The sequence below is a fragment of the Rattus norvegicus genome, chromosome 1 (genome assembly GCF_036323735.1).
Source record: "Rattus norvegicus strain BN/NHsdMcwi chromosome 1, GRCr8, whole genome shotgun sequence".
Lineage (NCBI taxonomy): Eukaryota > Metazoa > Chordata > Mammalia > Rodentia > Muridae > Rattus > Rattus norvegicus.
In genome coordinates this window covers 50,346,793-50,369,518 of record NC_086019.1, presented here as the reverse complement: position 1 = coordinate 50,369,518, position 22,726 = coordinate 50,346,793, and the positions used below count along the sequence as shown (strand labels likewise).

The following is a 22,726-nucleotide window of genomic DNA, read 5'->3' as shown; positions in this document are numbered from 1 at the left end:
AGTGGAAATCGTGGGGACCTCAAGAGGATAATTAGTCAGGACCTTTACTGCACCATCTAATTTTTATTCTTTTTCTTTTAACTTTTACTTATTTACTCTCTATTATTTTAAATCCGGGATGGGTACAGCATCACACGGATTCTGTGTCCAATGGCCTTTGCAGGAAGGTTGTTTGGAATTTGTCGTGGACCCTGCCACTGTTTCTGTGGGCCCGAGTTACTTTTCCCCAGATCATTCTGGTCCTGTTTGGTTTGCCTTCAGGAGTCACTGTATTGTTTTTTGCTTTGTGCACATAAGCACACCTCTTGCCTAAGTAGACCTTACTTTCTTCTCAGGCATCTCGGGCACAAACACCTTCAGTTTTAAGAAGAGCCGTGTGCTCTCTTTGCTTCCGGAGGCCTCCCTTGCAGCTAGCAAAAGTGGCCTTGCACCACAGCCCTCCAGACATACTTGTTTGTTTGTTTGTTTGTTTTTAGAAGTCCTGTTCCCAGCAGCACAAAGCCTTAACTTCTAGAACCCCATAAGGAACCAGGGGGCAAACTCAATCAACACACTAAACAGGTAACACATGCAAAGTCCAGTTCTGTGCAGGGAGACCAGCTCATAGGGACCACCACTTCCTGGGCAAGCGAGACCGGGAAAAGAACACATTCACTCCTCCGCAGCCAAACTGAGACCAGTGATCTCTCCTCCCCTAGCCCAGGCCTCAACACCATCAGTTCGTCGTCTTCTCCATCCCACCCTCCATTTTCTTGGAATATCCAGAAATCTCTGGCAGGCAGATTCTCCCAGATGTGGGGTTGCCTCAGTGAGGGAGGGAATTAAATCCACCCCAGAAATCTGTCCCCAAAGTTCAGCAGCAGAAACTCCCCTCACCTCCTTATTCTTTGATAACAAGTAGAGAGCTGAATTATAAATCTGGATGACAGGGCCTTAGTGACCTTGGTGTCAACTTCCTAAGGATGACGCCCCTCAGAAGTTGTTGCCTGTGGATTACCTTTGACTTTTCTTATGTTCTCAAAAGGAATGTGCTGCATGAGTCATGTTTGTTAACTCCTCTGACATGAGAAAAAGGAGCTTTCTCAAAGCTTTAAGATTTTAAGGAAGACAACTTAAGATGTTTAGACTCTTGGGAACTATACAAAGATTTAAAAGAATGTTTTGCTGGGGATGGTGGCACATGCTTTTGTCTCAGCACTGTGGAGGCAGAGGAGGAGAGGAAAGCATTTATAAGGCCAGCCTAGGCTACACAGCAAGTCCTGAGCTAGCCTTGGCTACATACAGAGTAAGGAGGGATAGCAACCAAATAATCTTGTGGGTTCATTTCAGAAAGCACTGTAAGCTTCTGGAACAACAGCTTAGAGAAATTATACTCTCCTCTGGCTGCCTGGCTGATAGGCTGTTCTTCACATGGGATTTCTCATCCTCCCTGGGGAGCAACATGCATTCAGGCAGACTCGGGCTGAGTCATTTTCTGTGTTCCTCAGAGGACATGGCCCCGGCTGACCAGGATGGCGGGCAGCACCTCAGCACTTACCTTGCTCATGTTCTCCATGCCTCCAGCAACCACGATGGTGGAGTCACCCATGGCTATGGACTGAGCTGCAAGGCACACGGCTTTTAGGCCCGAGCCACAGATCATCTGGCAGCTCCATGCTGGCACCGAGTAGGGGATCCCCGCACCCACACTGGCTTGTCGAGTAGGATTCTGCCCACAGCCTGGAAGAAGGAACACAGAGGCCTCAGGGTCTGCAGTTCTCAGCCCGTGGCTTGGGACCCTTTGGCGGGACTGCATATCAGATATTTGCATTATAATTTATAACAGTAAAAAAATTCACTTATGAGGTAGCAATGGCATACTTTTATGGCTATGGTGATCACCACGTGAGGAACTGTATTAAAAGCTTGCTGCCTGAGGAAGATTGAGAACGTCTGCCCACGAAGGAGAAAGGTTTTTAAAACATCAGGGTTCAAGTGTGGGTTAATGTCAGGAGACCGCCTGCACCTCTGGCATGCCTGCAGGCCAGCTTAAGTTCCCACAGCAGCAATTCTTCTGAGGAAAAGGAAGCCGTCTTCTGAGGAAGATATGCCTCAATGTACCGATCGATCATGGCCTGCACTTCTCCCTCTGCATAGTCCCATACCTGGAACCTCCAGTCATCTGCTGCTCCGCGGATCATGGCGGAAAGCACTCGGCCAGACTGTGGTCGAAACAGGCATAGAATTGGCTTCCAAGAGTTACTGCCCCGCCCAATTCATAGCCAACACCCAAGGATGGCTGTGTCCCTTCGGCCACTACCACATCTGCTTGCTGCAGCCAGCTGAGGTCCTGCTCTTGAATGAACTGGTCGCCCCCAGCAGTCTCTTCCCCACGCGGCTCCAACTCAGCGTCATCCACGTGCTCAGTGAGCACCTTCCCATAGCGCCACACCCGCGACACGATCCGCACATACAGTACTTGGTCCACTTGCCCGCCGAGATGCTCCTGCAGAAGTACAAGGAGCGTGGAGCCTGCTCCCCTGATGCCACCACTGCCTCGCGAGCGTGCGCGCACAACCTCCTCCAGTATTCTTTGTCTTTAATTTTATTCTCACATCTGACGATGGTTTTGCTTGCTCTGTATATGGCTGCTAGGTGTTTGGCCTGTTTTTAGGTTTCTTTACCCAGTTTGCTCTGTGCACTCTGAGGAAGTGCCTCCCACCCCTCCTATTTCTATGTACTTTCTCCCATCTCATCCCTGCCCGCTTCTCTTTTATCCTTCTTAATTATGACCTTCTGTGGCTTTAACAGACGCTAACATCTGTGGACTAGAAGGGTCTAACCTTTCCCCTCCTATCTACTAGGTTTTTTTCCCCCCATCTCTTTCCAAAGTCAATTTAATGCTTAATCCTTAATCCTTACTAACTCTGCCTTTTCAAAGTCCATCGGAATACTTACGTCATTCTACCCACGTAACCCTCTCCAAGTCCATCTAATAGGTATCCTTATCCTTACCCACTCTATTTCCCTCCCACTCCTAATCTTACTAATTGAAAGCCAGTCCTTTCCATGCTATCCCTGGACGGTTGTTCTCCATGTTGTCGAAGTTATTAATTGGCTGGGATGATAACCCTTTTTTTTTTTTTGGTTCTTTTTTTTCGGAGCTGGGGACCGAACCCAGGGCCTTGCGCTTCCTAGGCAAGCGCTCTACCACTGAGCTAAATCCCCAACCCCAGGATGATAACTCTAATGACACTAGCAAGTGGCTAGTATTCTCCCAGGGAATGATAGATGATAGAAGGCGTCTGCCAACCATGCAGAGCTTCCCGACTGAGGAATTGTTCTAGGAACTACACACACACAACACTGGTATCTCCAAGTCCCCCTTGAACATCGCAAATTCTGCAACTGAAAGAACAGAGCTGGTTTTTAAAAAGAAAAAGAAAGTAAGTAAACAAATACTTTCAGATGCCTAAATCCACAAACAGGAACTTAAGAAAGATGAAAACATAATCAGGTCAACACAACTCCTCCAAAAGTTAACCCAGTGTTGAGGCTCCGTCTCTGGCTGTATGGCTGTGCGAGGTAATGCTAAATCCAATACCTGAAGGCCTAAGCCTACAGCCGACTTCTCACATTTACAAGCTTCTGTTGTGTAAATCTTGTTCCTTGTCTTAAAACTATCAGATACATTAAATGAACTACAGCCCATTAGTGGAGGGATTAGAGGTGGGTGGACTTGGAGTGACCTGGTTGGAGGAAGACAGACCAGGAGGAGAAGGGGGAAGAAGGGGAGGAGAGGAAGAAGCCATCATGAAGGGAGATGGACCATGAACACATGGCCAGGAGAAACAGCAAGTATCTGGGGTACACTGCTGGGGAGGTAGCCAGACCATCAGTTGGAAGAGTAGATTAGGGGTGATCCCCAGTAATTGCCAAAGCCCAATAAAATAACCATAGTCTGAGTCTCGTTTATTTGTAAACTTGTTGGGAATGAGCTTAAATTTGTTGTATTTCATAAAACAATGGTATCTAGTGAGAGAGGGTTAAATGAAACTCCAGACAATAGAATATTACTATAATTATATACAGGGACACAAACAAACGGTTAGATGAAATAAGAAAGGAGATGGACGCTACGAATCAGGAATTCAACAGAGCTGGAAATGGTTAAACTAAAAACAAACAAAATCCCTTCCTAAAGTTTTCGCCAGAGAACATCAAGGACAGGACACAATGTCTGAGCCTAAAGACCGAGTGGAGGAGCCATTACTGTCCAAGGACAAAGATACAGAACACAAGATATGCGCCCGGAACTGGAAAGACCAAGTTTATGGACTATAGGCAAAGAAGAAGAATCTCTTTCCAATGTCATAGAAAACATTTTCACGAATCCTAACAGAAAGTTTCCCAGAGTTAGGAAAAAGAGGTGCTAATCCAGGTTGGGGCACCAAACTGACCAGAAAGAACCAGTTGTCACATTATAATTAAAACACTTAATATGCAGAATAAAGAAAGTCAATTGAAGGCATCAAGATTCGTCACAGGAAGACGGGGCATCAGAGTAACACATAACTCACTGAAAGTTTACAAACCAGGGGGCTTGGGAATGTTTAAAATTTTAAAAGTTTTGAAAGATAATATCCTGTCAACTCATAATACTATACCCAGAAAACTGGTTGAAAGAAAAATACAAAACTTTACATGTTAAAAATAAACAGAACGTACTCAAAAGAATACTTTAAACAGAAGAGAAAAACAAACCCACCCGCGCAGCCTCAGGAAAAAATAAACCAAGTTAGAATAGTAACCAAGCAAGAGAGAAAGAAGAAAAACCAAGACACTAAAAATCAACAAAATGTCAGCAATCAATGGGCACCTTTCAAAAGTAAGTCTGTGTATTAATTCCCCAATCAAAAGACGCAGATTAGCAGATTGGATCAAAAGGCAGAATGTGTTTTGCCTCCAAGAAACACACCTCACCAAACAGACACTTACTACCTTAATGTGGAAGTTGGCACTCTGGAGTTTTAGATGTGTGTGCTTAATTTGTTGAGCTCAGGAAGCTAGAAAGGGCCCATGAGAGAAGGAGAGGAAGAGGTCCTAAGGGGGAGAGCTGCTATTAGACACATGCATATGAAAGTATAGGAATACTGGGGGTAACGGCTTAACCAGGGATGGGGTAATGGGGGAGAAGAGGGAATAAACAAAACACTCTTAGGTAGCCAGGTGGTGGTGGCACAGACCTTTAATCCTAGTGCATGGGAGTCAGAGGCAGGCAGATCTCTGAGTTCGAGGCTAACCAAGTCTACAGAGCAAGTTCCAGAAGAGCCAGAGCTACACAGAGAAACCATGTCTCACAAAGCTAAAAGTAAACAAACAAATAAACAAGGTGTTTGAATAAAGACACCTTACAGAAGTGGTGTATGCTCCTCCAGGAGGCATAAGATAGTGCTGTCCAGGGGCTGGGGATTTAGCTCAGTGGTAGAGTGCTTACCTAGGAAGCGCAAGGCCCTGGGTTCAGTCCCCAGCTCCGGAAAAAAGAACCAAAAAAAAAAAAAAAAAAAAAAAGATAGTGCTGTCCACCTCATCAGAAGCTCATGGCTCAGGAACTCGAAAGCCCTAGTCGAGGGGACCTGAATTTTGTCCTGCACTTATGTTGAGCAGCTGGAAACTGCCTGTATCTCCAGGTCCAGGGGACTTAAAACCCTCTTTTGGCCTTCAGAGGCATCCTTACACATATGTGCATACATATACATGCATGCACACGCACGGGTGTGCACACACATATACACACATACACACACGCACACAAGCACATGCGCACACACACAGAACAAATAAATAAAAATGGGCAGCGACAGCTGGATCTCCGTGAATTCTAGGTCTACATGGTGAGTTCCAGGACAGCCAAGGCTGTACACGAAGATCCCATCTTCACAAAGAAACAAAAATATCTGAAAAGCAAAGCCCCCTCCAAATCAAACCAAACCACTGCTCGCTGACTGACACAGAAACATCATTTTTAAACGGAAACTTTTTACTCCATGTCTCTAAAGTCTCATGTTAATATCACAATATAAAATACCATGACATTTTAAAAGTTCAAAGTCAATAAAAGTTGTAGTGTGTTGGAAGTCTAAAGTCTCTTTAACAGTCCAAAGCCACTTAACAGTGGATGCCTACAAGATAAAAATAAAAAGCAAATTTTATACTTAAATATTCTTGCTGGGTCGGGTGGCACAGGTCTTTAATCCCAGCAGAAAGAGGCAGGAGGATTTCTGTGAATTCCAAGACTACAAGGGCCGTGTAAAGAGATTCTGTGTCAAAAAACAATATTGTTTTTTTAAAGTATTCTTATCCCAAGAGGGAAGAACTTGGACATTAAAAAATAATAATAAAATAAATTCACACTTAAGCAAAACTCAAAATCCAGCAGTACAAATTAAAAGTGGATAGTTTAGGGCTTCCACTAAAATGGCCCTGGACGTGCTGTAATAGCAAGGTGTTTCCCAGCCTAAGGTCCCAAATTCTCTCACATTTCTCCTAGAACGACGTGGTCAGCTTTTGCACAGCAACAAACCTGTTCCTGATACCAACTTCTGTTCCAGTCAACAAGCTCTCTGATGTGGTGATAATGTACCCCAGGAATTTAGGGAAGAAAATGCTTATGGGCTTTATGTATCTGACTGTAGTCGTTATTTTTTAATCCATCTCTGTTTTTGCTAGGGTTCCTATTGCTGTGGTGAGACACCATGACCAAAAAAACCAAGTTGGGGAGGAAAGGGTTGATTTGGCTTACACTTCCACTTGGCTGTACATCACCAAGGGAGTCAGGACAGGAACTCACACACGGACTGCGGTTAGTGACCGCTCAGTTTCCTTGTTCCTTTATTAGCTGGAGCTGGTAGGATCCACATAGCCTGGGGTTAAGGGAGGCAATGAGTGGAAAGTGCCTGGCAAGATGCTTTATAAGACTGTAAAGGACACGCTTAACGGGTCTTCAGTGAACACTCTCACGTCCTGTCATGACTACGTGAGCAGTTCCACAGAAGCCAGTGAGATGTGGAAAAAGTAACAGAGTGACACCAGGTTAGATGGTGAATGTCCACAATCCCAGCACTTGGGCAGCAGAGGCAGAGCACTGAGAGCTTAAAAGGTTATCATCCACGTTACTCATTAACCTTCGATTCTACGTCAACAACAACAACAACAACAAAATCCTATGGTGGAGAGACAACTCCCTGGGTGATGAAGAAGGACGACACTGCCACTGAGCAGGTGACCTGAGTTCAGTTCCGGGACACGCACTGTGTGTTGTTGGGGGCGAGGGGTGAAGTGGGAAGTGGGGTGGTGGGACGGGAAAACCAACTCCCACAACTTGTCCTTCAACTCCCATACACGCTTTGTAGCATCCCTCAAAATAAATAAATAAATAAGGCTGGAGAGATGGCTCGGTGGTTAAGAGCCCTGTCTGCTCTTCCAGAGGTCCTGAGTTCAATTCCCAGCAACCACATGGTGGCTCACAACCATCTGTAGTGGGATCTGATGCCCTCTTCTGGTGTGTCTGAGGACAGCGACAGTGTACTCACATATATAAAAGTAAATAAATCTTAAATAGATTAGTAAATGTAATTTAAATATTCTAACATAAAAATATCAAAAACAAACTCCATGTCTGAAAACAATATGAGAAAATACAGGTTAAATAAGACCTCACCTTCTCAAAATCAGCAATGGCCCAAAACACAAAACTTCTTTTTCTTACAATGCTGGGGATTAAACTCAAGCTTTGTACGTGCTGAGAAAGCTCTCTACAGTGTCACCGCCAGCCTCTCTCTCCCTCCTCTGTCCCTTCTTTTCTTCTATAACAAAGAGGCTGGCTAGCTCAGGCTGGCCTCAATCTCATAAGGCTCACTTCTCAGACTCCAAAGTGTTGTGGTTACAGCCATGGACCTCCAGTCTGGGAGATATGGAACTTTCTGGATGCTGAATTGCTGCCACTGTAGACCTCCTGTGTCAGGGAGAATTCAAAGTGCAGATGTGTAACAAGGTTAGGTGAATGTTAAAGACTGCCTAGCCCCTTCACATGAGACACACGCGATTTATTTCATGTACAAAATCATACATATTTTGTACCATCTTCAGCCTACATATGTAAGGTGAAATTTACTAAATGAAATTTCTGTACAGAACTGGGTTCCAGCCAATTAATGCATCATATATATATAATTTCAATTATGTCCAATCAACATATACTTAAGATTTAATATATATTGAAATAAAAGTATGTTGGGGGTTATAAATTCTGAAATAAGAACCTTTCCAAATATAGAACATTCAGAGGCTTGAAGAGTTGGTCAGTGGTTAGGAGCGCTGGCTGTTCTTGGGGTTTGATTCCCAGCACCCGCACAGCAGCTCACAGCAACAACCATCTGTAACTCCAGTTCCAGGAAACCCAATGTCCTCTCCAGCTTTTGCCAGCACCAGGCAGGCAAGTGGTAAATGCAAGACATATGTGCAGGCAAAACACCCTTCTAATACATACAGGATACCCAACTGACACGCATACAAATGGTCTCGGACAGAGGAAGAGCAAAAGTTGGTATTGAATGTTAACAATTTTCTCTACAGTTGATTCACATGTGTGCTGAGAGAGCACAGGGCAGGGCAAGGGAGTGAACTCATGACCACATGCACGCTAACCACACACTTCACCCCTGAGCTACACACCCAGGTCCCAAATCGATTATCAACACGAACTGACCACAGTAGTCACTGCTCTACAAACCCAGGAGGTAAGATGAAGCATTCTTCCTCCAGAGAGTCCCCTAGGAGTGACGGACAGCCTATCTCATGACAAGTGGACAAGGGCTCTGCTGCAACCTCACTTGCAGCTCTGGCACAGTGTCAGGCCCACACACTTTTCTTGACTGTGTGACATTTTAGGGGTATGTGGAGAATTATACATACTTTCCCGTGCATCAGGCTGGCCCTGCTCCTAACAATGCAAAGGCGGTCACACCCCTGGTCTAAAATCACTCAGGAAAACGTTCATAAGGAAGCTTTGACTTCAGCTACAGGAAGGAGGAGGGACAGAAAGAATCCTAGCACAGGGAACTCCAAAGCAATGTGTGGTGGTGGTGGTGGTGGTGGTGGTGGTGGTGGTGGTGGTGATAGGGTGTGGGAGAGCCAATAAATGTTCTGTTTCTAATGAACCAGACCTGTCCTGAGCTATTGAAGAGTCACCTGCGGTCAAAACGTGTCCAAATATGACCTCTGACACCTCTTCCGGAGCCACCTTGGCCCTCTGCAGGACTTCTTTGATGACAGTTGTCCCCAGGTCGTGGACAGGCACGGTGAACAGGGCACCACTGAAGGAACCTATAATGGAATGAGGAAGAGGGAAGGCATCCTGAGGACCACGGAGGGGGAGGATGGGACCAGATGCAGTGTGGACTTTAAATCAGCGCTGTGCCAAGCCCAGGGCTTCCCAGAGCCCGAGTTCAGACCACTAATACCTGCCACCACACGGTCAGAGATGAACCATCATGAATGCAAGCGCGCAGTTGGCCGGGTTCTCTGTGCACCTGTACGGTCCCTCTGGAACACTGACCAATGGCGGTACGGGCCGCCAGGACGATGATCACCTGGTTGGATCTTCTGTTCATCCTGCTACCCCACATGCGTCTGCACAGCTCTGGCTGCAGTTGAAGCAAACTTTGCAAAGTTGGAGCTGAGAAGGAGAGGAGCCTAAGGCTGAAGCTGCCTACCCCTGCCTGCCCCTGCCCAGCCCTCCCTCCAAGCCCTGCACCTGCCCACCTGGCCCTCCCAAATCCTCCCTGCTCCTGCCAGATCCCTGTTTAGCAGCTCCCAGGACTCCCACTCTTCCTAGGGAGAGAAAGGCTGTGAACAAGGTGTCCACAGTCTGGGGGTGAGGGGGCCGCGATAGTTTAGAGGTCCGGGATTGGGCAGGGTCCTGGACTTTCCGGATGTGTAGATTACAAAGGAGGGTTTTTTGCCAGGTAAGGTCTTTTCCAATTAAACTTCCTAGGACTGGAGTTCAATTCCCAGCACCCAGCACTGACTTTACAACCACCTGTAATCTCTGGCTCCAGGAGCAGCCATTACCCTGCCTTTCTCAGGCACCTTTTCACATGGTGAAATAAAAAAAATAAATAAATAAATAAATAAAAAAGGGGCTAGAGAGATGCCTCAGTAGTTGAGTACTAGTTTGTTGGGCCCTACCTTAGGTTTTCCCTCCCCCTTTGCTGAGCCTTTTAGCCTCCTATAACAAGAAATTGTTTATACCCTTGGGAGCTGCTCTAAGCCCCTGATTTGGGGCTGGGATTTCCCATGGCCCCCTTCCTCCCAACCAAGCTTTCCAGCTTGTTGTGTAAGAAGTGGTTTATGCCCCTGATTGGGCCTGGGACTTTCCACCACACAGACTTTTCCTGTTTTCCTGCTTTGGGATTTTCACCTGTCTTGTTGTTTTCCATGACTTTTCCCTCTCCTATATAAGGAGATCTCAATAAAGCGTTGGTGGCACTCGCTGAAAACGGGTGAGCCATGTACATGTTTTCTTTCAACCCAGCAGACCTACGACCAATATTCACACACTGGCGGCTCAGGTACCAACACTAGCTGTTCTTGTAGAGGACCTGGGTTCAGTCCTAGCACCCACATGGTGGCTCACAAGTCTGTTCCAGGGAGTTTCATGCTCTCCTGTCTCCAATGTGCATATACGAACATGGGAACACATCTGCACATAAATAAATCTTGGCTTATTTCTGGTAAATTTTTGTACAACCATATTGCATGTTCCTGAGGTAGAGGCAAAACATGTTCCTGAAGTGTAGCCCTGGCCATGCAGGGACTGACATGACTTCTTTTCATTAGACTACAGTCTATGCAGTGACACATCTAGCTATGCAGGTTGGTGCACACTGTGTTGTCTGTAGTCCTGTTAGGGATGCCTGCTCTGACTCCAGCTGCTGGGACATTACTGGGGTAGGCACTTTCTACTCCGTGATACTCTTAGGGGATTGCTGATGTGTATTTGGCCATCACCCGACCAGTCATGCAGATGTGACACATGGCTTCAATAGCCGATTTCTGCAATCTCTCTCTATAAAAGTTTGCTTATGATTTCCACAGCACATGTGACTACCCCCTTGCAGGTTCATCTGAGTAACATAGGGCTTATCAGAAATGATCCCAAAGGGACCTCTCAGTAACATGCTGCACACTAAGGCTTCTCTGTTGAAGCTGGCTGTCCTTACCACATCCTAAGCTCTGGCTTTGTTTCTCTTTTCATGATCAAACTCACTGATGAGAAGCAATGCAAGGTAGGGAAGAGTTTATTGGGCTTTCAATTCCAGTCACAGTTCATCATTTTGGGGAAGTCAAGACAGACATTTGAAGCAAGTAACTTCCTGTCTGGTCAAGCAGAGAAACAAATGCACGGAAGGTGCTTGCTGCTCACTTTCCAACACCCAGAGGCACACTGGTTGGGACGGGCAATCTTCTGACTAGAATAGCTAGAATACCTACCCCACCACCTCAGCTTAGAAGAGGTCACTGAATCCAATTTCCATTACAGGATTGGTCTTGGTTTGATCAATGGGAAACCACAAGACAACAAGCAAGCAGGGGTGTTTGAGCGAAGAGCCTGAAGTTCAAACCAGAAGCCACATCCCCATTCCTTGAATGGATCATTTCAGGACCCTGCATAAGGGCGCATGCGTTTAATTCAAGTACTCAGGCAGCACAGAAAGGTGGATCTCTGGGAGTTCAAAGCCAACCTCATCTACAAAACGATTTTCAGGCTATATGATGACACCCTGACTCAAAAACAAACAAACAAACAAACAAAGCAATGGTCAGAGAAAACTATACCCAGAAAGCAAAGACAATAAACATGGAAATAATGAAACTGTCGTTCACTCTGGAGCCCTTGATGACTGACTGGATTTCCCTGTTTTAACAGTGTCAAGTGCAGTGTCTCAACGTCTTAGCCTTGGGTGTCTCACACTAAAGTACAGCAAGCTGTCGACCTGGGTTCCTGTCCTCAGGTTGGTCCTCTGGTCTCACATTCTGTTTAGTGTTTTAATGAGAACTGTATCAAATAGTAACAAAATAGTAACAAAATTATGCTGCAGTTGCTGGAGACATGGTTCACTGTTAACAACACTTGATGCTCTATCATGAGGACCAAACCTCAGATCCCATGCTCACCTGTAACTCAGGCCTATGTTATCACACACCCTCTTGTGGCCTCCATGGGTACAAATGTGTGTGTGTGTGTGCACACAGACACAATGTTAATTTAAATGAAGAAAATATGTACATAATATACTCCTCAAAGACACACCTCTTGTAGGAAACTGCCTCTGTGAGGCTGGGTGTTCCATGGTGGCCTGTGGCTCTAAGGCAGCCTGTACAGTGATTCCTCAGCAGGACCACTGTCAGTATGGAGGGCTCCTTCATGTGCCCTGCAACACAGTTCCCTCAGTGAACTGATTCCATTCAAAAGGTGGCTGATGTTCTCTAGGCAGATGTGGGGACACACACAACACGCGTGCTTGTGCATGCACACGTGAGCGCAAACACACACACACACACAAACACACAACCCTACCTATAATAGCAACACTTTAGAAGCTCAGGTAGGGAAGTTTTCTACACTAAGGCTAACCTGGGCTATAGAGCAACCCTCAGCCTCAAAACCAAAAGAATGCATGCTAAAAGTCCCTTAGGTCTAACTGTTCCACTGTTCTGAGCAGTTAGTACAGCAAACTGGATCTGACTTAGAAGGATCTGGAAGCTGCAGAGATGGCAGGCAGCACTAGCTGCTCTTCTAGGGACCCAGGTTTGGTTCCCTCACACTCACATGGAGGCTCCTAATACAGACCACAACTCCAGACCCAGGGGACCCGACACCTCCACTGACACACAGGGGATCGCAACATCTATGCAAACACAACACCTATGCACAGAAAATATGATGTAAAACAGCTGACATGGGGCTGCAGAGATGGCTCAGTAGGTAAAGTGCAAATGTTCTGAGGTCAACCCCAACCCAACTAAAACAACAGCAGCAGCAACAAAAAGAACAGCATAGAGCATGGTGGTGCACCTATGACCACACTGCTGAAGGCTGGGAAGGGCAGACCTCTGGAGCCTGAGAAACTGCCTGTAACTCCATGTGCAGGAGACTAAAACCCTCTTTTAGCCTTCACAGGCATCCTTACACATATGTGCATACACATACTGCACGCACATTTGCTCATGTGCGCACACACACACACACACACGAACACGCAGGGACACGCACACACACATACACAAGAACACACACACACACACACACACACACACACACACACACACACACACTAAAGAAATAAATAAAAATGGGCAGTGACAGATGGATCTCCGTCAATTCTAGTTCAACATGGCGAGTTCCAGGACCGCCAAGGCTGTTCACTAAGATCCCATCTTCACAAAGAAACAATAATATCTGAAAAACAAAGGCCCCTCTGAACCAAACCAAACCACTGCTCGCTGACTGACACAGAAACATCATTTTTAAATGGATACTTTTTACTCCTTGTCTCTAAAGTCTCATGTTAATATCATAATACAAAATACCGTGACACTGTAAAAGTTCAAGGTCAATAAAAGTTGTAATGTGTTGGAAGTCTAAAGTCTCTTTAACGGTCCAAAGCCACTTAACAGTGGGTGTCTATGAGATAAAAATAAAAAGCAAATTTTATACTTAAATATTCTTGCTGGGTAGGGTGGCACAGGCCTTTAATCCCAGCAGAAAGAGACAGGAGGATTTCTGTGAATTCTGAGACTACAAGGGCCGTGTAAAGAGATTCTGTGTCAAAAAAACAATATTCTTTTTAAAAGTATTCTTATCCCAAGAGAAAGAACTTGGGCATTAAAAAATAATACTAAAATGAATTCACACTTAAGCAAAACTCAAAATCCAGCAGTACAAATTAAAAGTGGATAGTTTAGGGCCAGACAGCCTTCTGGTACACAAAATCCTTGGGCGGTCCACAGCCCTGCCATTCACTGCACACGATTTTCTGCTTCCTTCAGACATTTGCGAATCTGCAGCTCCCATCGATGGTCATCCTACAGTCCCGGCATCTCCAATATCCTGGAGCCTCCATACCACCTGAGGCTTCCCCTTCAGCCTCTCAAGCCGTTCTGCGAAGACCCTGACCCTGCGACCAGGTGCCAAGCCTCGAGTGCTCTCCTTGATTCCCTTCAAAACTAGAACCAGATGACCCTCATAGATTGCCAATTTGGTTTGCAGCACAAGATGTGGCCTGGCCTCAGCTTTGTGACGTCTCTAGGCAGCCTTTCTTATTGTCCTAATGAACCGCAGAAAGTTTCATCTCTCAGTGGAGCAGTTAATGAAGCTGACTCTTCAGCCCCATCCTAAACAGCAAACAGAATCTCAGTCAGAATATCACAGGGGAACCCCAGGCCCAATTCATGGTAAACTCCTTCACCCCTCTCTGAAATCCCAGAAATCAGGCACCCACAGTCCACGGTTCCTATAGTATCACTGTTTTCCAAGCTTCCACTAAAATGGCCCTGGACGTGCTGTAATAGCAAGGTGTTTCCCAGCCTAAGGTCCCAAATTCTCTCACATTTCTCCTAGAACGACGTGGTCAGCTTTTGCATAGCAACAAACCTGTTCCTGATACCAACTTCTGTTCCAGTCAACAAGCTCTCTGATGCAGTGATAATGTGCCTGAAGGATTTAGGGAAGAAAATGCTTATGGGCTTTATGTATCTGACTGTAGTCGTTATTTTTTAATCCATCTCTGTTTTTGCTAGGGTTTCTATTGCTGTGGTGAGACACCATGACCAAAAACAACCAAGTTGGGGAGGAAAGGGCTTGTTTGGCTTACACTTCCACTTGGCTGTACATCACCAAGGGAGTCAGGACAGGAACTCACACACGGACTGCGGTTAGCGTCCTCTGAGTTTCCTTGTTCCTTTAGTAGCTGGAGATGGTAAGATCCACATAGCCTGGGGTTAAGGGACGCAATGAGAGGAAAGTGCCTGGCAAGATGCTTTATAAGACTGTAAAGGGCACACTTAACAGGTCTTCAGTGAACACTCTCACGTCCTGTCATGACTACGTGAGCAGTTCCACAGAAGCCAGTGAGATGTGGAAAAAGTAACAGAGTGACACCAGGTTTGATGGTGAATGTCCACAATCCCAGCACTTGGGCAGCAGAGGCAGAGCACTGAGAGCTTAAAAGGCTATCATCCACGTTACTCATTAACCTTCGATTCTACGTCAACAACAACAACAACAAAATCCGATGCTGGAGAGACAATTCCCTGGGTGAGGAAGGAGGACGGCACTGCCACTGAGCAGGTGACCTGAGTTCAGTTCCTGGGACACGTACTGTGTGTTGTTGGGGGGCGAGGGGTGGAGTGGGAAATGGGATGGTGGGAGGGGAGAACCAACTCCCACAACTTGTCCCTCAACTCCCATACATGCTTTGTAGCATCCCTCAAAATAAATAAATAGGGCTGGAGAGATGGCTCAGTGGTTAAGAGCCCTGTCTGCTCATCCAGAGGTCCTGAGTTCAATTCCCAGCAGTCACATGGTGGCTCACAACCATCTGTAGTGGAATCTGATGCCCTCTTCTGGTGAGTCTGAAGACAGCGACAGTGTACTCCCATATATAAAAGTAAATAAATCTTAAATAGATTAGGAAATGTAATTTAAATATTCTAACAAGAAAAATATCAAAAAAAACTCCAAGACTGAAAACAACTCGAGAAAATACAGGTTAACTAAGAACTCACCTTCTCAAAATCAGCAATGATCCAAAACACAAAACTTCTTTTTCTCACAGGGGTGGGGATTAAACTCAAGCTTTGTGCGTGCTGAGAAAGCTCTCTACAGTGTCACCGCCAGCCTCTCTCTCCCTCCTCTGTCCTTTTCTTTTCTTCTATAACAAAGAGGCTGGCTAGCTCAGGCTGGCCTCAATCTCATAAAGCTCACTTCTCAGACTGCAGAGTGCTGCTGGGGTTACAGCCATGGACCTCCACTCTGGGAGATATGGAACTTTCTGGATGCTAAAATGATGCCACTGTGGACCTCCTGTGTCAGATATTATTCAAAGTGCAGATGTGTAACAAGGTTAGGTGAATGTTAAAGACTGCCTAGCCCCTTCACATGAGACAGACACGACTTATTTCATGTACAAAATCATACATATTTTGTATCATGTTCAGCCTACATATGTAAGGTGAAATTTACTAAATGAAATTTCTGTACAGAACTGGGTTCCAGCCAATTAATGCATCATATATATATATCAGTATATGTACATATATATATTATTTCAATTATATCCAATCAACATATACTTAAGATTTAATATATTGAAATAAAAGTATGTTGGGGGTGATAAATTCTGAAATAAGAACCTTTCCAAATATAGAACATTCAGAGGCTTGAAGAGTTGGTCAGTGGTTAGGAGCGCTGGCTGCTCTTGGGGTTTGATTCCCAGCACCCGCACAGCAGCTCACAACAACAACCATCTGTAACTCCAGTTCCAGGAAACCCAATGTCCTCTCCAGCTTTTGCCAGCACCAGGCAGGCAAGTGGTAAATGCAAGACATATGTGCGGGCAAAACACCCATCTAAAACATACAGGATGTCCAACTGACACGCATACAAATGGCACAGAAGAAGAGCAGAAGTTGGTATTGAATGTTAACAACTTTCTCTACAGTTGATTCAAATGTGAGCTGAGAGAGCACAGGGCAGGGCAAGAGAGTGAACTCATGACCACATGCACGCTAACCACACACTTCACCCCTGAGCTACACACCCAGGTTCAAATCGATTATCAACAGGAACTGACCACAGTAGTCACTGGTCCACAAACCCAGCAGGAATCAGAGGTAAGATGAAGCATTCTTCCTCCAGAGAGTCCCCCAGGAGTGAGGGACAGCCTATCTCATGACAAGTGGACAAGGGCTCTGCTGCAGCCTCACTTGCAGCTCTGGCACAGTGTCAGGCCCACACACTTTTCTTGACTGTGTGACATTTTAGGGGTATGTGGAGAATTATGCATACCTTTCTGTGCATCAGCCTGGCCCTGCTCCTAACAATGCAGAGGCAGTCACACCCCTGGTCTAAAATCACTCAGGGAAAACGTTCATAAGGAAGCTTTGACTTCAGCTACAGGAAGGAGGAGGGACAGAAAGAATCCTAGCAGAGAGAACTCCAAAGCAATGTGTGGTGGTGGTGGTGGTGGTGGTGATAGGGTGTGGGAGAGCCAATAAATGTTCTGTTTCTAATGAAGCTGACCTTTCCTGGTCTATTGAAGAGTTACCTGCGGTCAAAACGTGTCCGCCTCAAACACCTCTTCAGTAGCCACCTTGGCCCTCTGCAGAACTTCTTTGATGACAGTTGTCCCCAGGTCGTGGACAGGCACGGTGGACAGGGCACCACTGAAGGAACCTCTAATGGAATGAGGAAGAGGGAAGGCATCCTGAGGAGCACGGAGCGGGTGGATGGGACCAGATGCAGTGTGGACTTTAAATCAGCGCTTTGCCAAGCCCACGGCTTCCCAGAGCCCGAGGTCAGACCACCAATACCTGCCACCACACGGTCAGAGATGAACAATCATGAATGCACGCGGGCAGTTGGCCGGGTTCTCTGCGCACCTGTAGGGTGCCTCCGGGACACTGACCAATGGAGGAACGAGCCGCCGAGACGGTGACCTCCGGGTCGGAACTTCTGTTCATCCTGCTACTCCACACGCGTCAGCACAGCTCTGGCTGCAGTTGAAGCAAACTTTGCAGAGTTGGAGCTGAGCAGGAGAGGAGCCTAAGGCCTCCCCTACCTGGCCCAGCAAGGCCCTGCCCGCCCCTGCCCGCCCCTGCCCGCCCCTGCCCGCCCCGCTCCGCCCCTACCCGCCCCGCTCCGCCCCTGCCCGCCCCGCTCGGTCCCTCCCTGGCCCTCCCCACCCCTCCCCGCCCCTCTTCAACATTCCTGGCCCCTGCCAGCCCAAGCCCGCCCCTGCTGGCCCCTGCCTGCTCCCTGCTCGCCCCTTCCAGTCCTTGCCTGCACCACCTGGCTACTCCTGGCCACTCCCCGCCCCTGCCCGCCCCTGGCCACCCCTGCCTGGCCCTCCCTGCCACTCCCTGCTACTCCTCGCCACTGGTTGGCCCTGCCAGCCACTGCCCTCCCCTTCCGTCCGTCCCCACTCCTCCCTGCTCCACTCCTCCAAGCTCCCTGCTTAGCAGCTCCCAGGACTCCCATTCTTCCTAAGGAGACCAAGGCTGTGAACAGGGCCACAGTCCACAGTCTTGGGGGCAGGGGGAACGCGGGGTCTTAGGATGTGGCATATGTAGTTTCCAGGTCTGGAGTGGGGTAGGGTCCTGGACTTTCCGGATGTGTAGATTACAAATGGCAGGATCAGCGCGCAGAAGGCTGAGGTGTTGGGAGGAGACACAGGCTGTGGACTTTGAACGCTTCCTTGCAACACACCTGGACTCTTTCTTTGGACCCCCTCGTCGTCTGTTTTGGTGTATTTTCGAAGCAGAGAGGATGACTAAAAGTGTACCTCAGAGTTAGCCGGGACTGGAATGCCCTGGCTAGAATTCCTGAACATGTCACAAGCCATGAGGAGCAGGATGCAGTCTCTGTCAGTTCTCAGGGACTTTGAGATTCCTGCAGGGTGCCGGGGCACTGTCAGGGGACAACCCTGGGGAACTTGGGTGGAAGGAGATCTGAAGACCGTGTCCATGAAAAGACACTGAGGGCTACGTATCGCTGCTGTGTAAAACACCTGCGGCCAAAGTCACACCTTGTCTGCACTTCTAATTACCTCTACCTTGCTAGAGATGGGTCCTCCCACAAACGGTTCACGTGATCCACAGGATGTGGGCAAGCAAAAAGTTATTTCTGCAGAGGGCACACAACTACAATAAAGACTACTGGCTGTGGTGACGCTGGGCTTCTTGCCCCAGAGCTTGGCAACACGCAGACACACACACACACACACACACACACACACACACACACACACACACACATCCATGTGTATATATACATGCCTTTATATTATTTTTCCCAAAGGGAAAAAACTTACCAAATTTTTTCATGTATATCAATATTTCGGGTTTTTCTTTGAATGCATGTATGTATGTGCACCATGTGTGTTCCTAGCTCCCCAGGTAGGTCAGACAAAGGCACTGGATCCTTGGAATGAAGTTAGGGTGGTTTTGAGTCACCATGTGGAGGCTGGGAACTAACTTAGGTCACAATAATTGATTTTTTTTCTCTTCCTCTCTCTCTCTCTCTCTCTCTCTCTCTCTCTCTCTCTCTCCCTCCCTCCCTCCCTCCCTCCCTCCCTCCCTGTCAACCATGACTTCATAATGTAACCCTTAGCTGACCTATATATAAGTCACTATGTAGGTCAGGTTGGCCTGGAATTTAAGAGACCCACTTGCTTCTATTCCTTGAATGCTGGGATTAAAGCTGGGCACCACCATGACAGGCTTTAGCCTTACACTGTCATTACAAAATTGCCTAACTCCAGGCAAAGTGCAAGTGTAACTTTAGAAAGCAGATGAAACCTTGGGCACATACTATATCTAAGAAAAAACGCTGACCAAGAAGGGCTTTTTGCCAGGTGAGGTCTTTTCTAATTAAAGAGGAAACATCTTTGGTCACATTTGTCTTGTAATGTTCCATTTACATCTTCCTTTTGCAGACTCCCTCTGGCTATTCTCCCCACACCCCACTCCCTCCCTCACAGGCAGGCTGTAGGACTCCAGGGTTCTGAAAGGACAGCCATTCTGCTTTGCTTCTGCAGCTTCCTGCCTTTCCACTTCCTCTCTCTGGCCACTCCTCAGTCCCCCTTGTGGGCTTACTCTGTCCCTTACCCAATTCTGCAGCAGCTCCCAGGGAAACATCATTCCACCCCATCCCTTCAGTAACCACCCATCATGCTGACAACTCTGAAATCCTTTTACTCAACCTGCTTGTCTATGAGCAGGCTCATCCTCTCTATTTAAACTTCCTAGGACTGGAGTTCAATTCCCAGCACCCAGCACTGGCTTACAACCGCCTGTAATCTCTGGCTCCAGGAGCAGCCATTACCCTGGCTTTGTCAGGCACCTTTTCACATGGAGCCTACCCCACCATTTAAATAAAAACGGGGCTGAGAGATTCCTCAGTAGTTGAGTACTAGTTTGTTGGGCCCTACCCTGTGTGGTGTTTCCCTCCCCCCTCGCTGAGCCTTTTAGCCTGCTATAGCAAGAAGTTGTTCACAGCCTTGGGAGCTGCTCTTAGCCCCTGATTTGGGGCTGGGATTTCCATGGCCCCCTTCTTCCCCACCGAGCCTTCCAGCTTGTTGTCTAAGAAGTTGTTTATGCCCCTGATTGGGCCTGGGACTTTCCACCACACCGACTTTTCCTGTTTTCCTGGTTAGGGATTTGCACCTGCCTTGTTGTTTTCCATGGCTTTTGCCTCTGGTATATAAGGAGATCTCAGTAAAGCGTTTGTGGCACTCTCTGAAAACGGGTGACCCGTGTTATGTGTTTCCTTTCAACCCGCAGAACTACGCCCGATATTCACACACTGGCGGCTCAGGCACCTACACTAGTTGTTCTTGTAGAGGACCTGGGTTCAGTCCTAGCACCCACATGGTGGCTCACAAGTCTGTTCCAGGGAATTTCCAATTGCATTGTTGCCAATGTGCATATACTAACAGTGGAACACATCTGCTTATTTCTGTTAAATATTTGTAAAACTGTATTGCATGTTCCTGAGGTAGAGGCACATGTTCCTGATGTGTAGCCCTGGCCCTCCAGGGACTGACAAGACTTCTTTTCATTAACTACATGCTATGCAGTGACACATCTGTCTATGCAGGTTTGTGCACACTGTGTTGTCTGTAGTCCTGTTAGGGATGCCCCTGTTCTGACTCCAGATGCTGGGACATTACTTGGGTAGGAACTTTCTACTCCCTGATGCTCTTAGGGGATTGCTGATGTGTATTTGTCCTGTCACCCGACCAGTCATTCATATGTGATACATGGCTTCAATAACTGACTTCTGCAATGTCTCTCTTATAGTTTGCTTATGATTTCCACAGCACATGTGACTACCCCCTTGCAGGTTCATCTGAGTAACATACGGCTTATCAGAAATGATCCCAAAGTGACTTCTCAGTAACATGCTGCACACTAAGGCTTCTCTGTTGAAGCTGGCTGTCCTTACCACATCCTAAGCTCTGGCTTTGTTTCTCTTTTCATGATCAAACTCACTGATGAGAAGCAGTGCAAGGGAGGGAAGAGTTTATTTGGCTTTCAATTCCAGTCACAGTTCATCATTTTGGGGAAGCCAAGGTAGACGTTTGAAGCAAGTACTGTCGCTCTGGTCAAGCGGAGAAACAAATGCAGGGAAGGTGCTTGCTGCTCACTTTCCAACACCCAGAGGCACACTGGTTGGGACGGGCAATCTTCTGACTAGAATAGCTAGAATACCTACCCCACCACCTCAGCTTAGAAGAGGTCACTGAATCCAATTTCCACTACAGGATTGGTCTTGGTTTGATCAATGGGAAACCACAAGACAACAAGCAAGCAGGGGTGTTTGAGCGAAGAGCCTGAAGTTCAAACCAGAAGCCACATCCCCATTCCTTGAATGGATCATTTCAGGACCCTGCATAAGGGCGCATGCGTTTAATTCAAGTACTCAGGCAGCACAGAAAGGTGGATCTCTGGGAGTTCAAAGCCAACCTCATCTACAAAACGATTTTCAGGCTATATGATGACACCCTGACTCAAAAACAAACAAACAAACAAACAAAGCAATGGTCAGAGAAAACTATACCCAGAAAGCAAAGACAATAAACATGGAAATAATGAAACTGTCGTTCACTCTGGAGCCCTTGATGACTGACTGGATTTCCCTGTTTTATAACAGTGTCAAGTGCAGTGTCTCAACGTCTTAGCCTTGGGTGTCTCACACTAAAGTACAGCAAGCTGTCGACCTGGGTTCCTGTCCTCAGGTTGGTCCTCTGGTCTCACATTCTGTTTAGTGTTTTAATGAGAACTGTATCAAATAGTAACAAAATAGTAACAAAATTATGCTGCAGTTGCTGGAGACATGGTTCACTGTTAACAACACTTGATGCTCTATCATGAGGACCAAACCTCAGATCCCATGCTCACCTGTAACTCAGGCCTATGTTATCACACACCCTCTTGTGGCCTCCATGGGTACAAATGTGTGTGTGTGTGTGCACACAGACACAATGTTAATTTAAATGAAGAAAATATGTACATAATATACTCCTCAAAGACACACCTCTTGTAGGAAACTGCCTCTGTGAGGCTGGGTGTTCCATGGTGGCCTGTGGCTCTAAGGCAGCCTGTACAGTGATTCCTCAGCAGGACCACTGTCAGTATGGAGGGCTCCTTCATGTGCCCTGCAACACAGTTCCCTCAGTGAACTGATTCCATTCAAAAGGTGGCTGATGTTCTCTAGGCAGATGTGGGGACACACACAACACGCGTGCTTGTGCATGCACACGTGAGCGCAAACACACACACACACACAAACACACAACCCTACCTATAATAGCAACACTTTAGAAGCTCAGGTAGGGAAGTTTTCTACACTAAGGCTAACCTGGGCTATAGAGCAACCCTCAGCCTCAAAACCAAAAGAATG

The 22,726-nt window shown here is 46.9% G+C and overlaps 1 protein-coding gene across 5 annotated transcripts in view; it reads right to left on the bottom strand.

Annotated features, from left to right (window-relative positions):
- The window catches only part of Acat2l1 (acetyl-CoA acetyltransferase 2-like 1), a 35,366-nt gene that overhangs the window by 7,443 nt on the left and 5,197 nt on the right, over nt 1-22,726 (bottom strand). For 2 of the 5 annotated variants that reach the window (XM_063276877.1, XM_063276883.1), the window contains exons 3-6: nt 17,635-17,817; nt 17,370-17,499; nt 9,229-9,363; nt 1,538-1,719 (exon numbers count right to left, since the gene is read on the bottom strand). In XM_063276877.1, coding sequence (XP_063132947.1) covers nt 1,538-1,642 — 105 coding nt within the window. In that variant the 5' untranslated portion in view covers nt 1,643-1,719; nt 9,229-9,363; nt 17,370-17,499; nt 17,635-17,817. Of the gene's footprint in view, nt 1-1,537; nt 1,720-9,228; nt 9,364-9,500; nt 9,678-17,369; nt 17,500-17,634; nt 17,912-22,726 lie in introns of those variants that run through there. The other 3 variants (XM_063276894.1, XM_063276904.1, XM_063276915.1) reach the window with 3 other exon arrangements.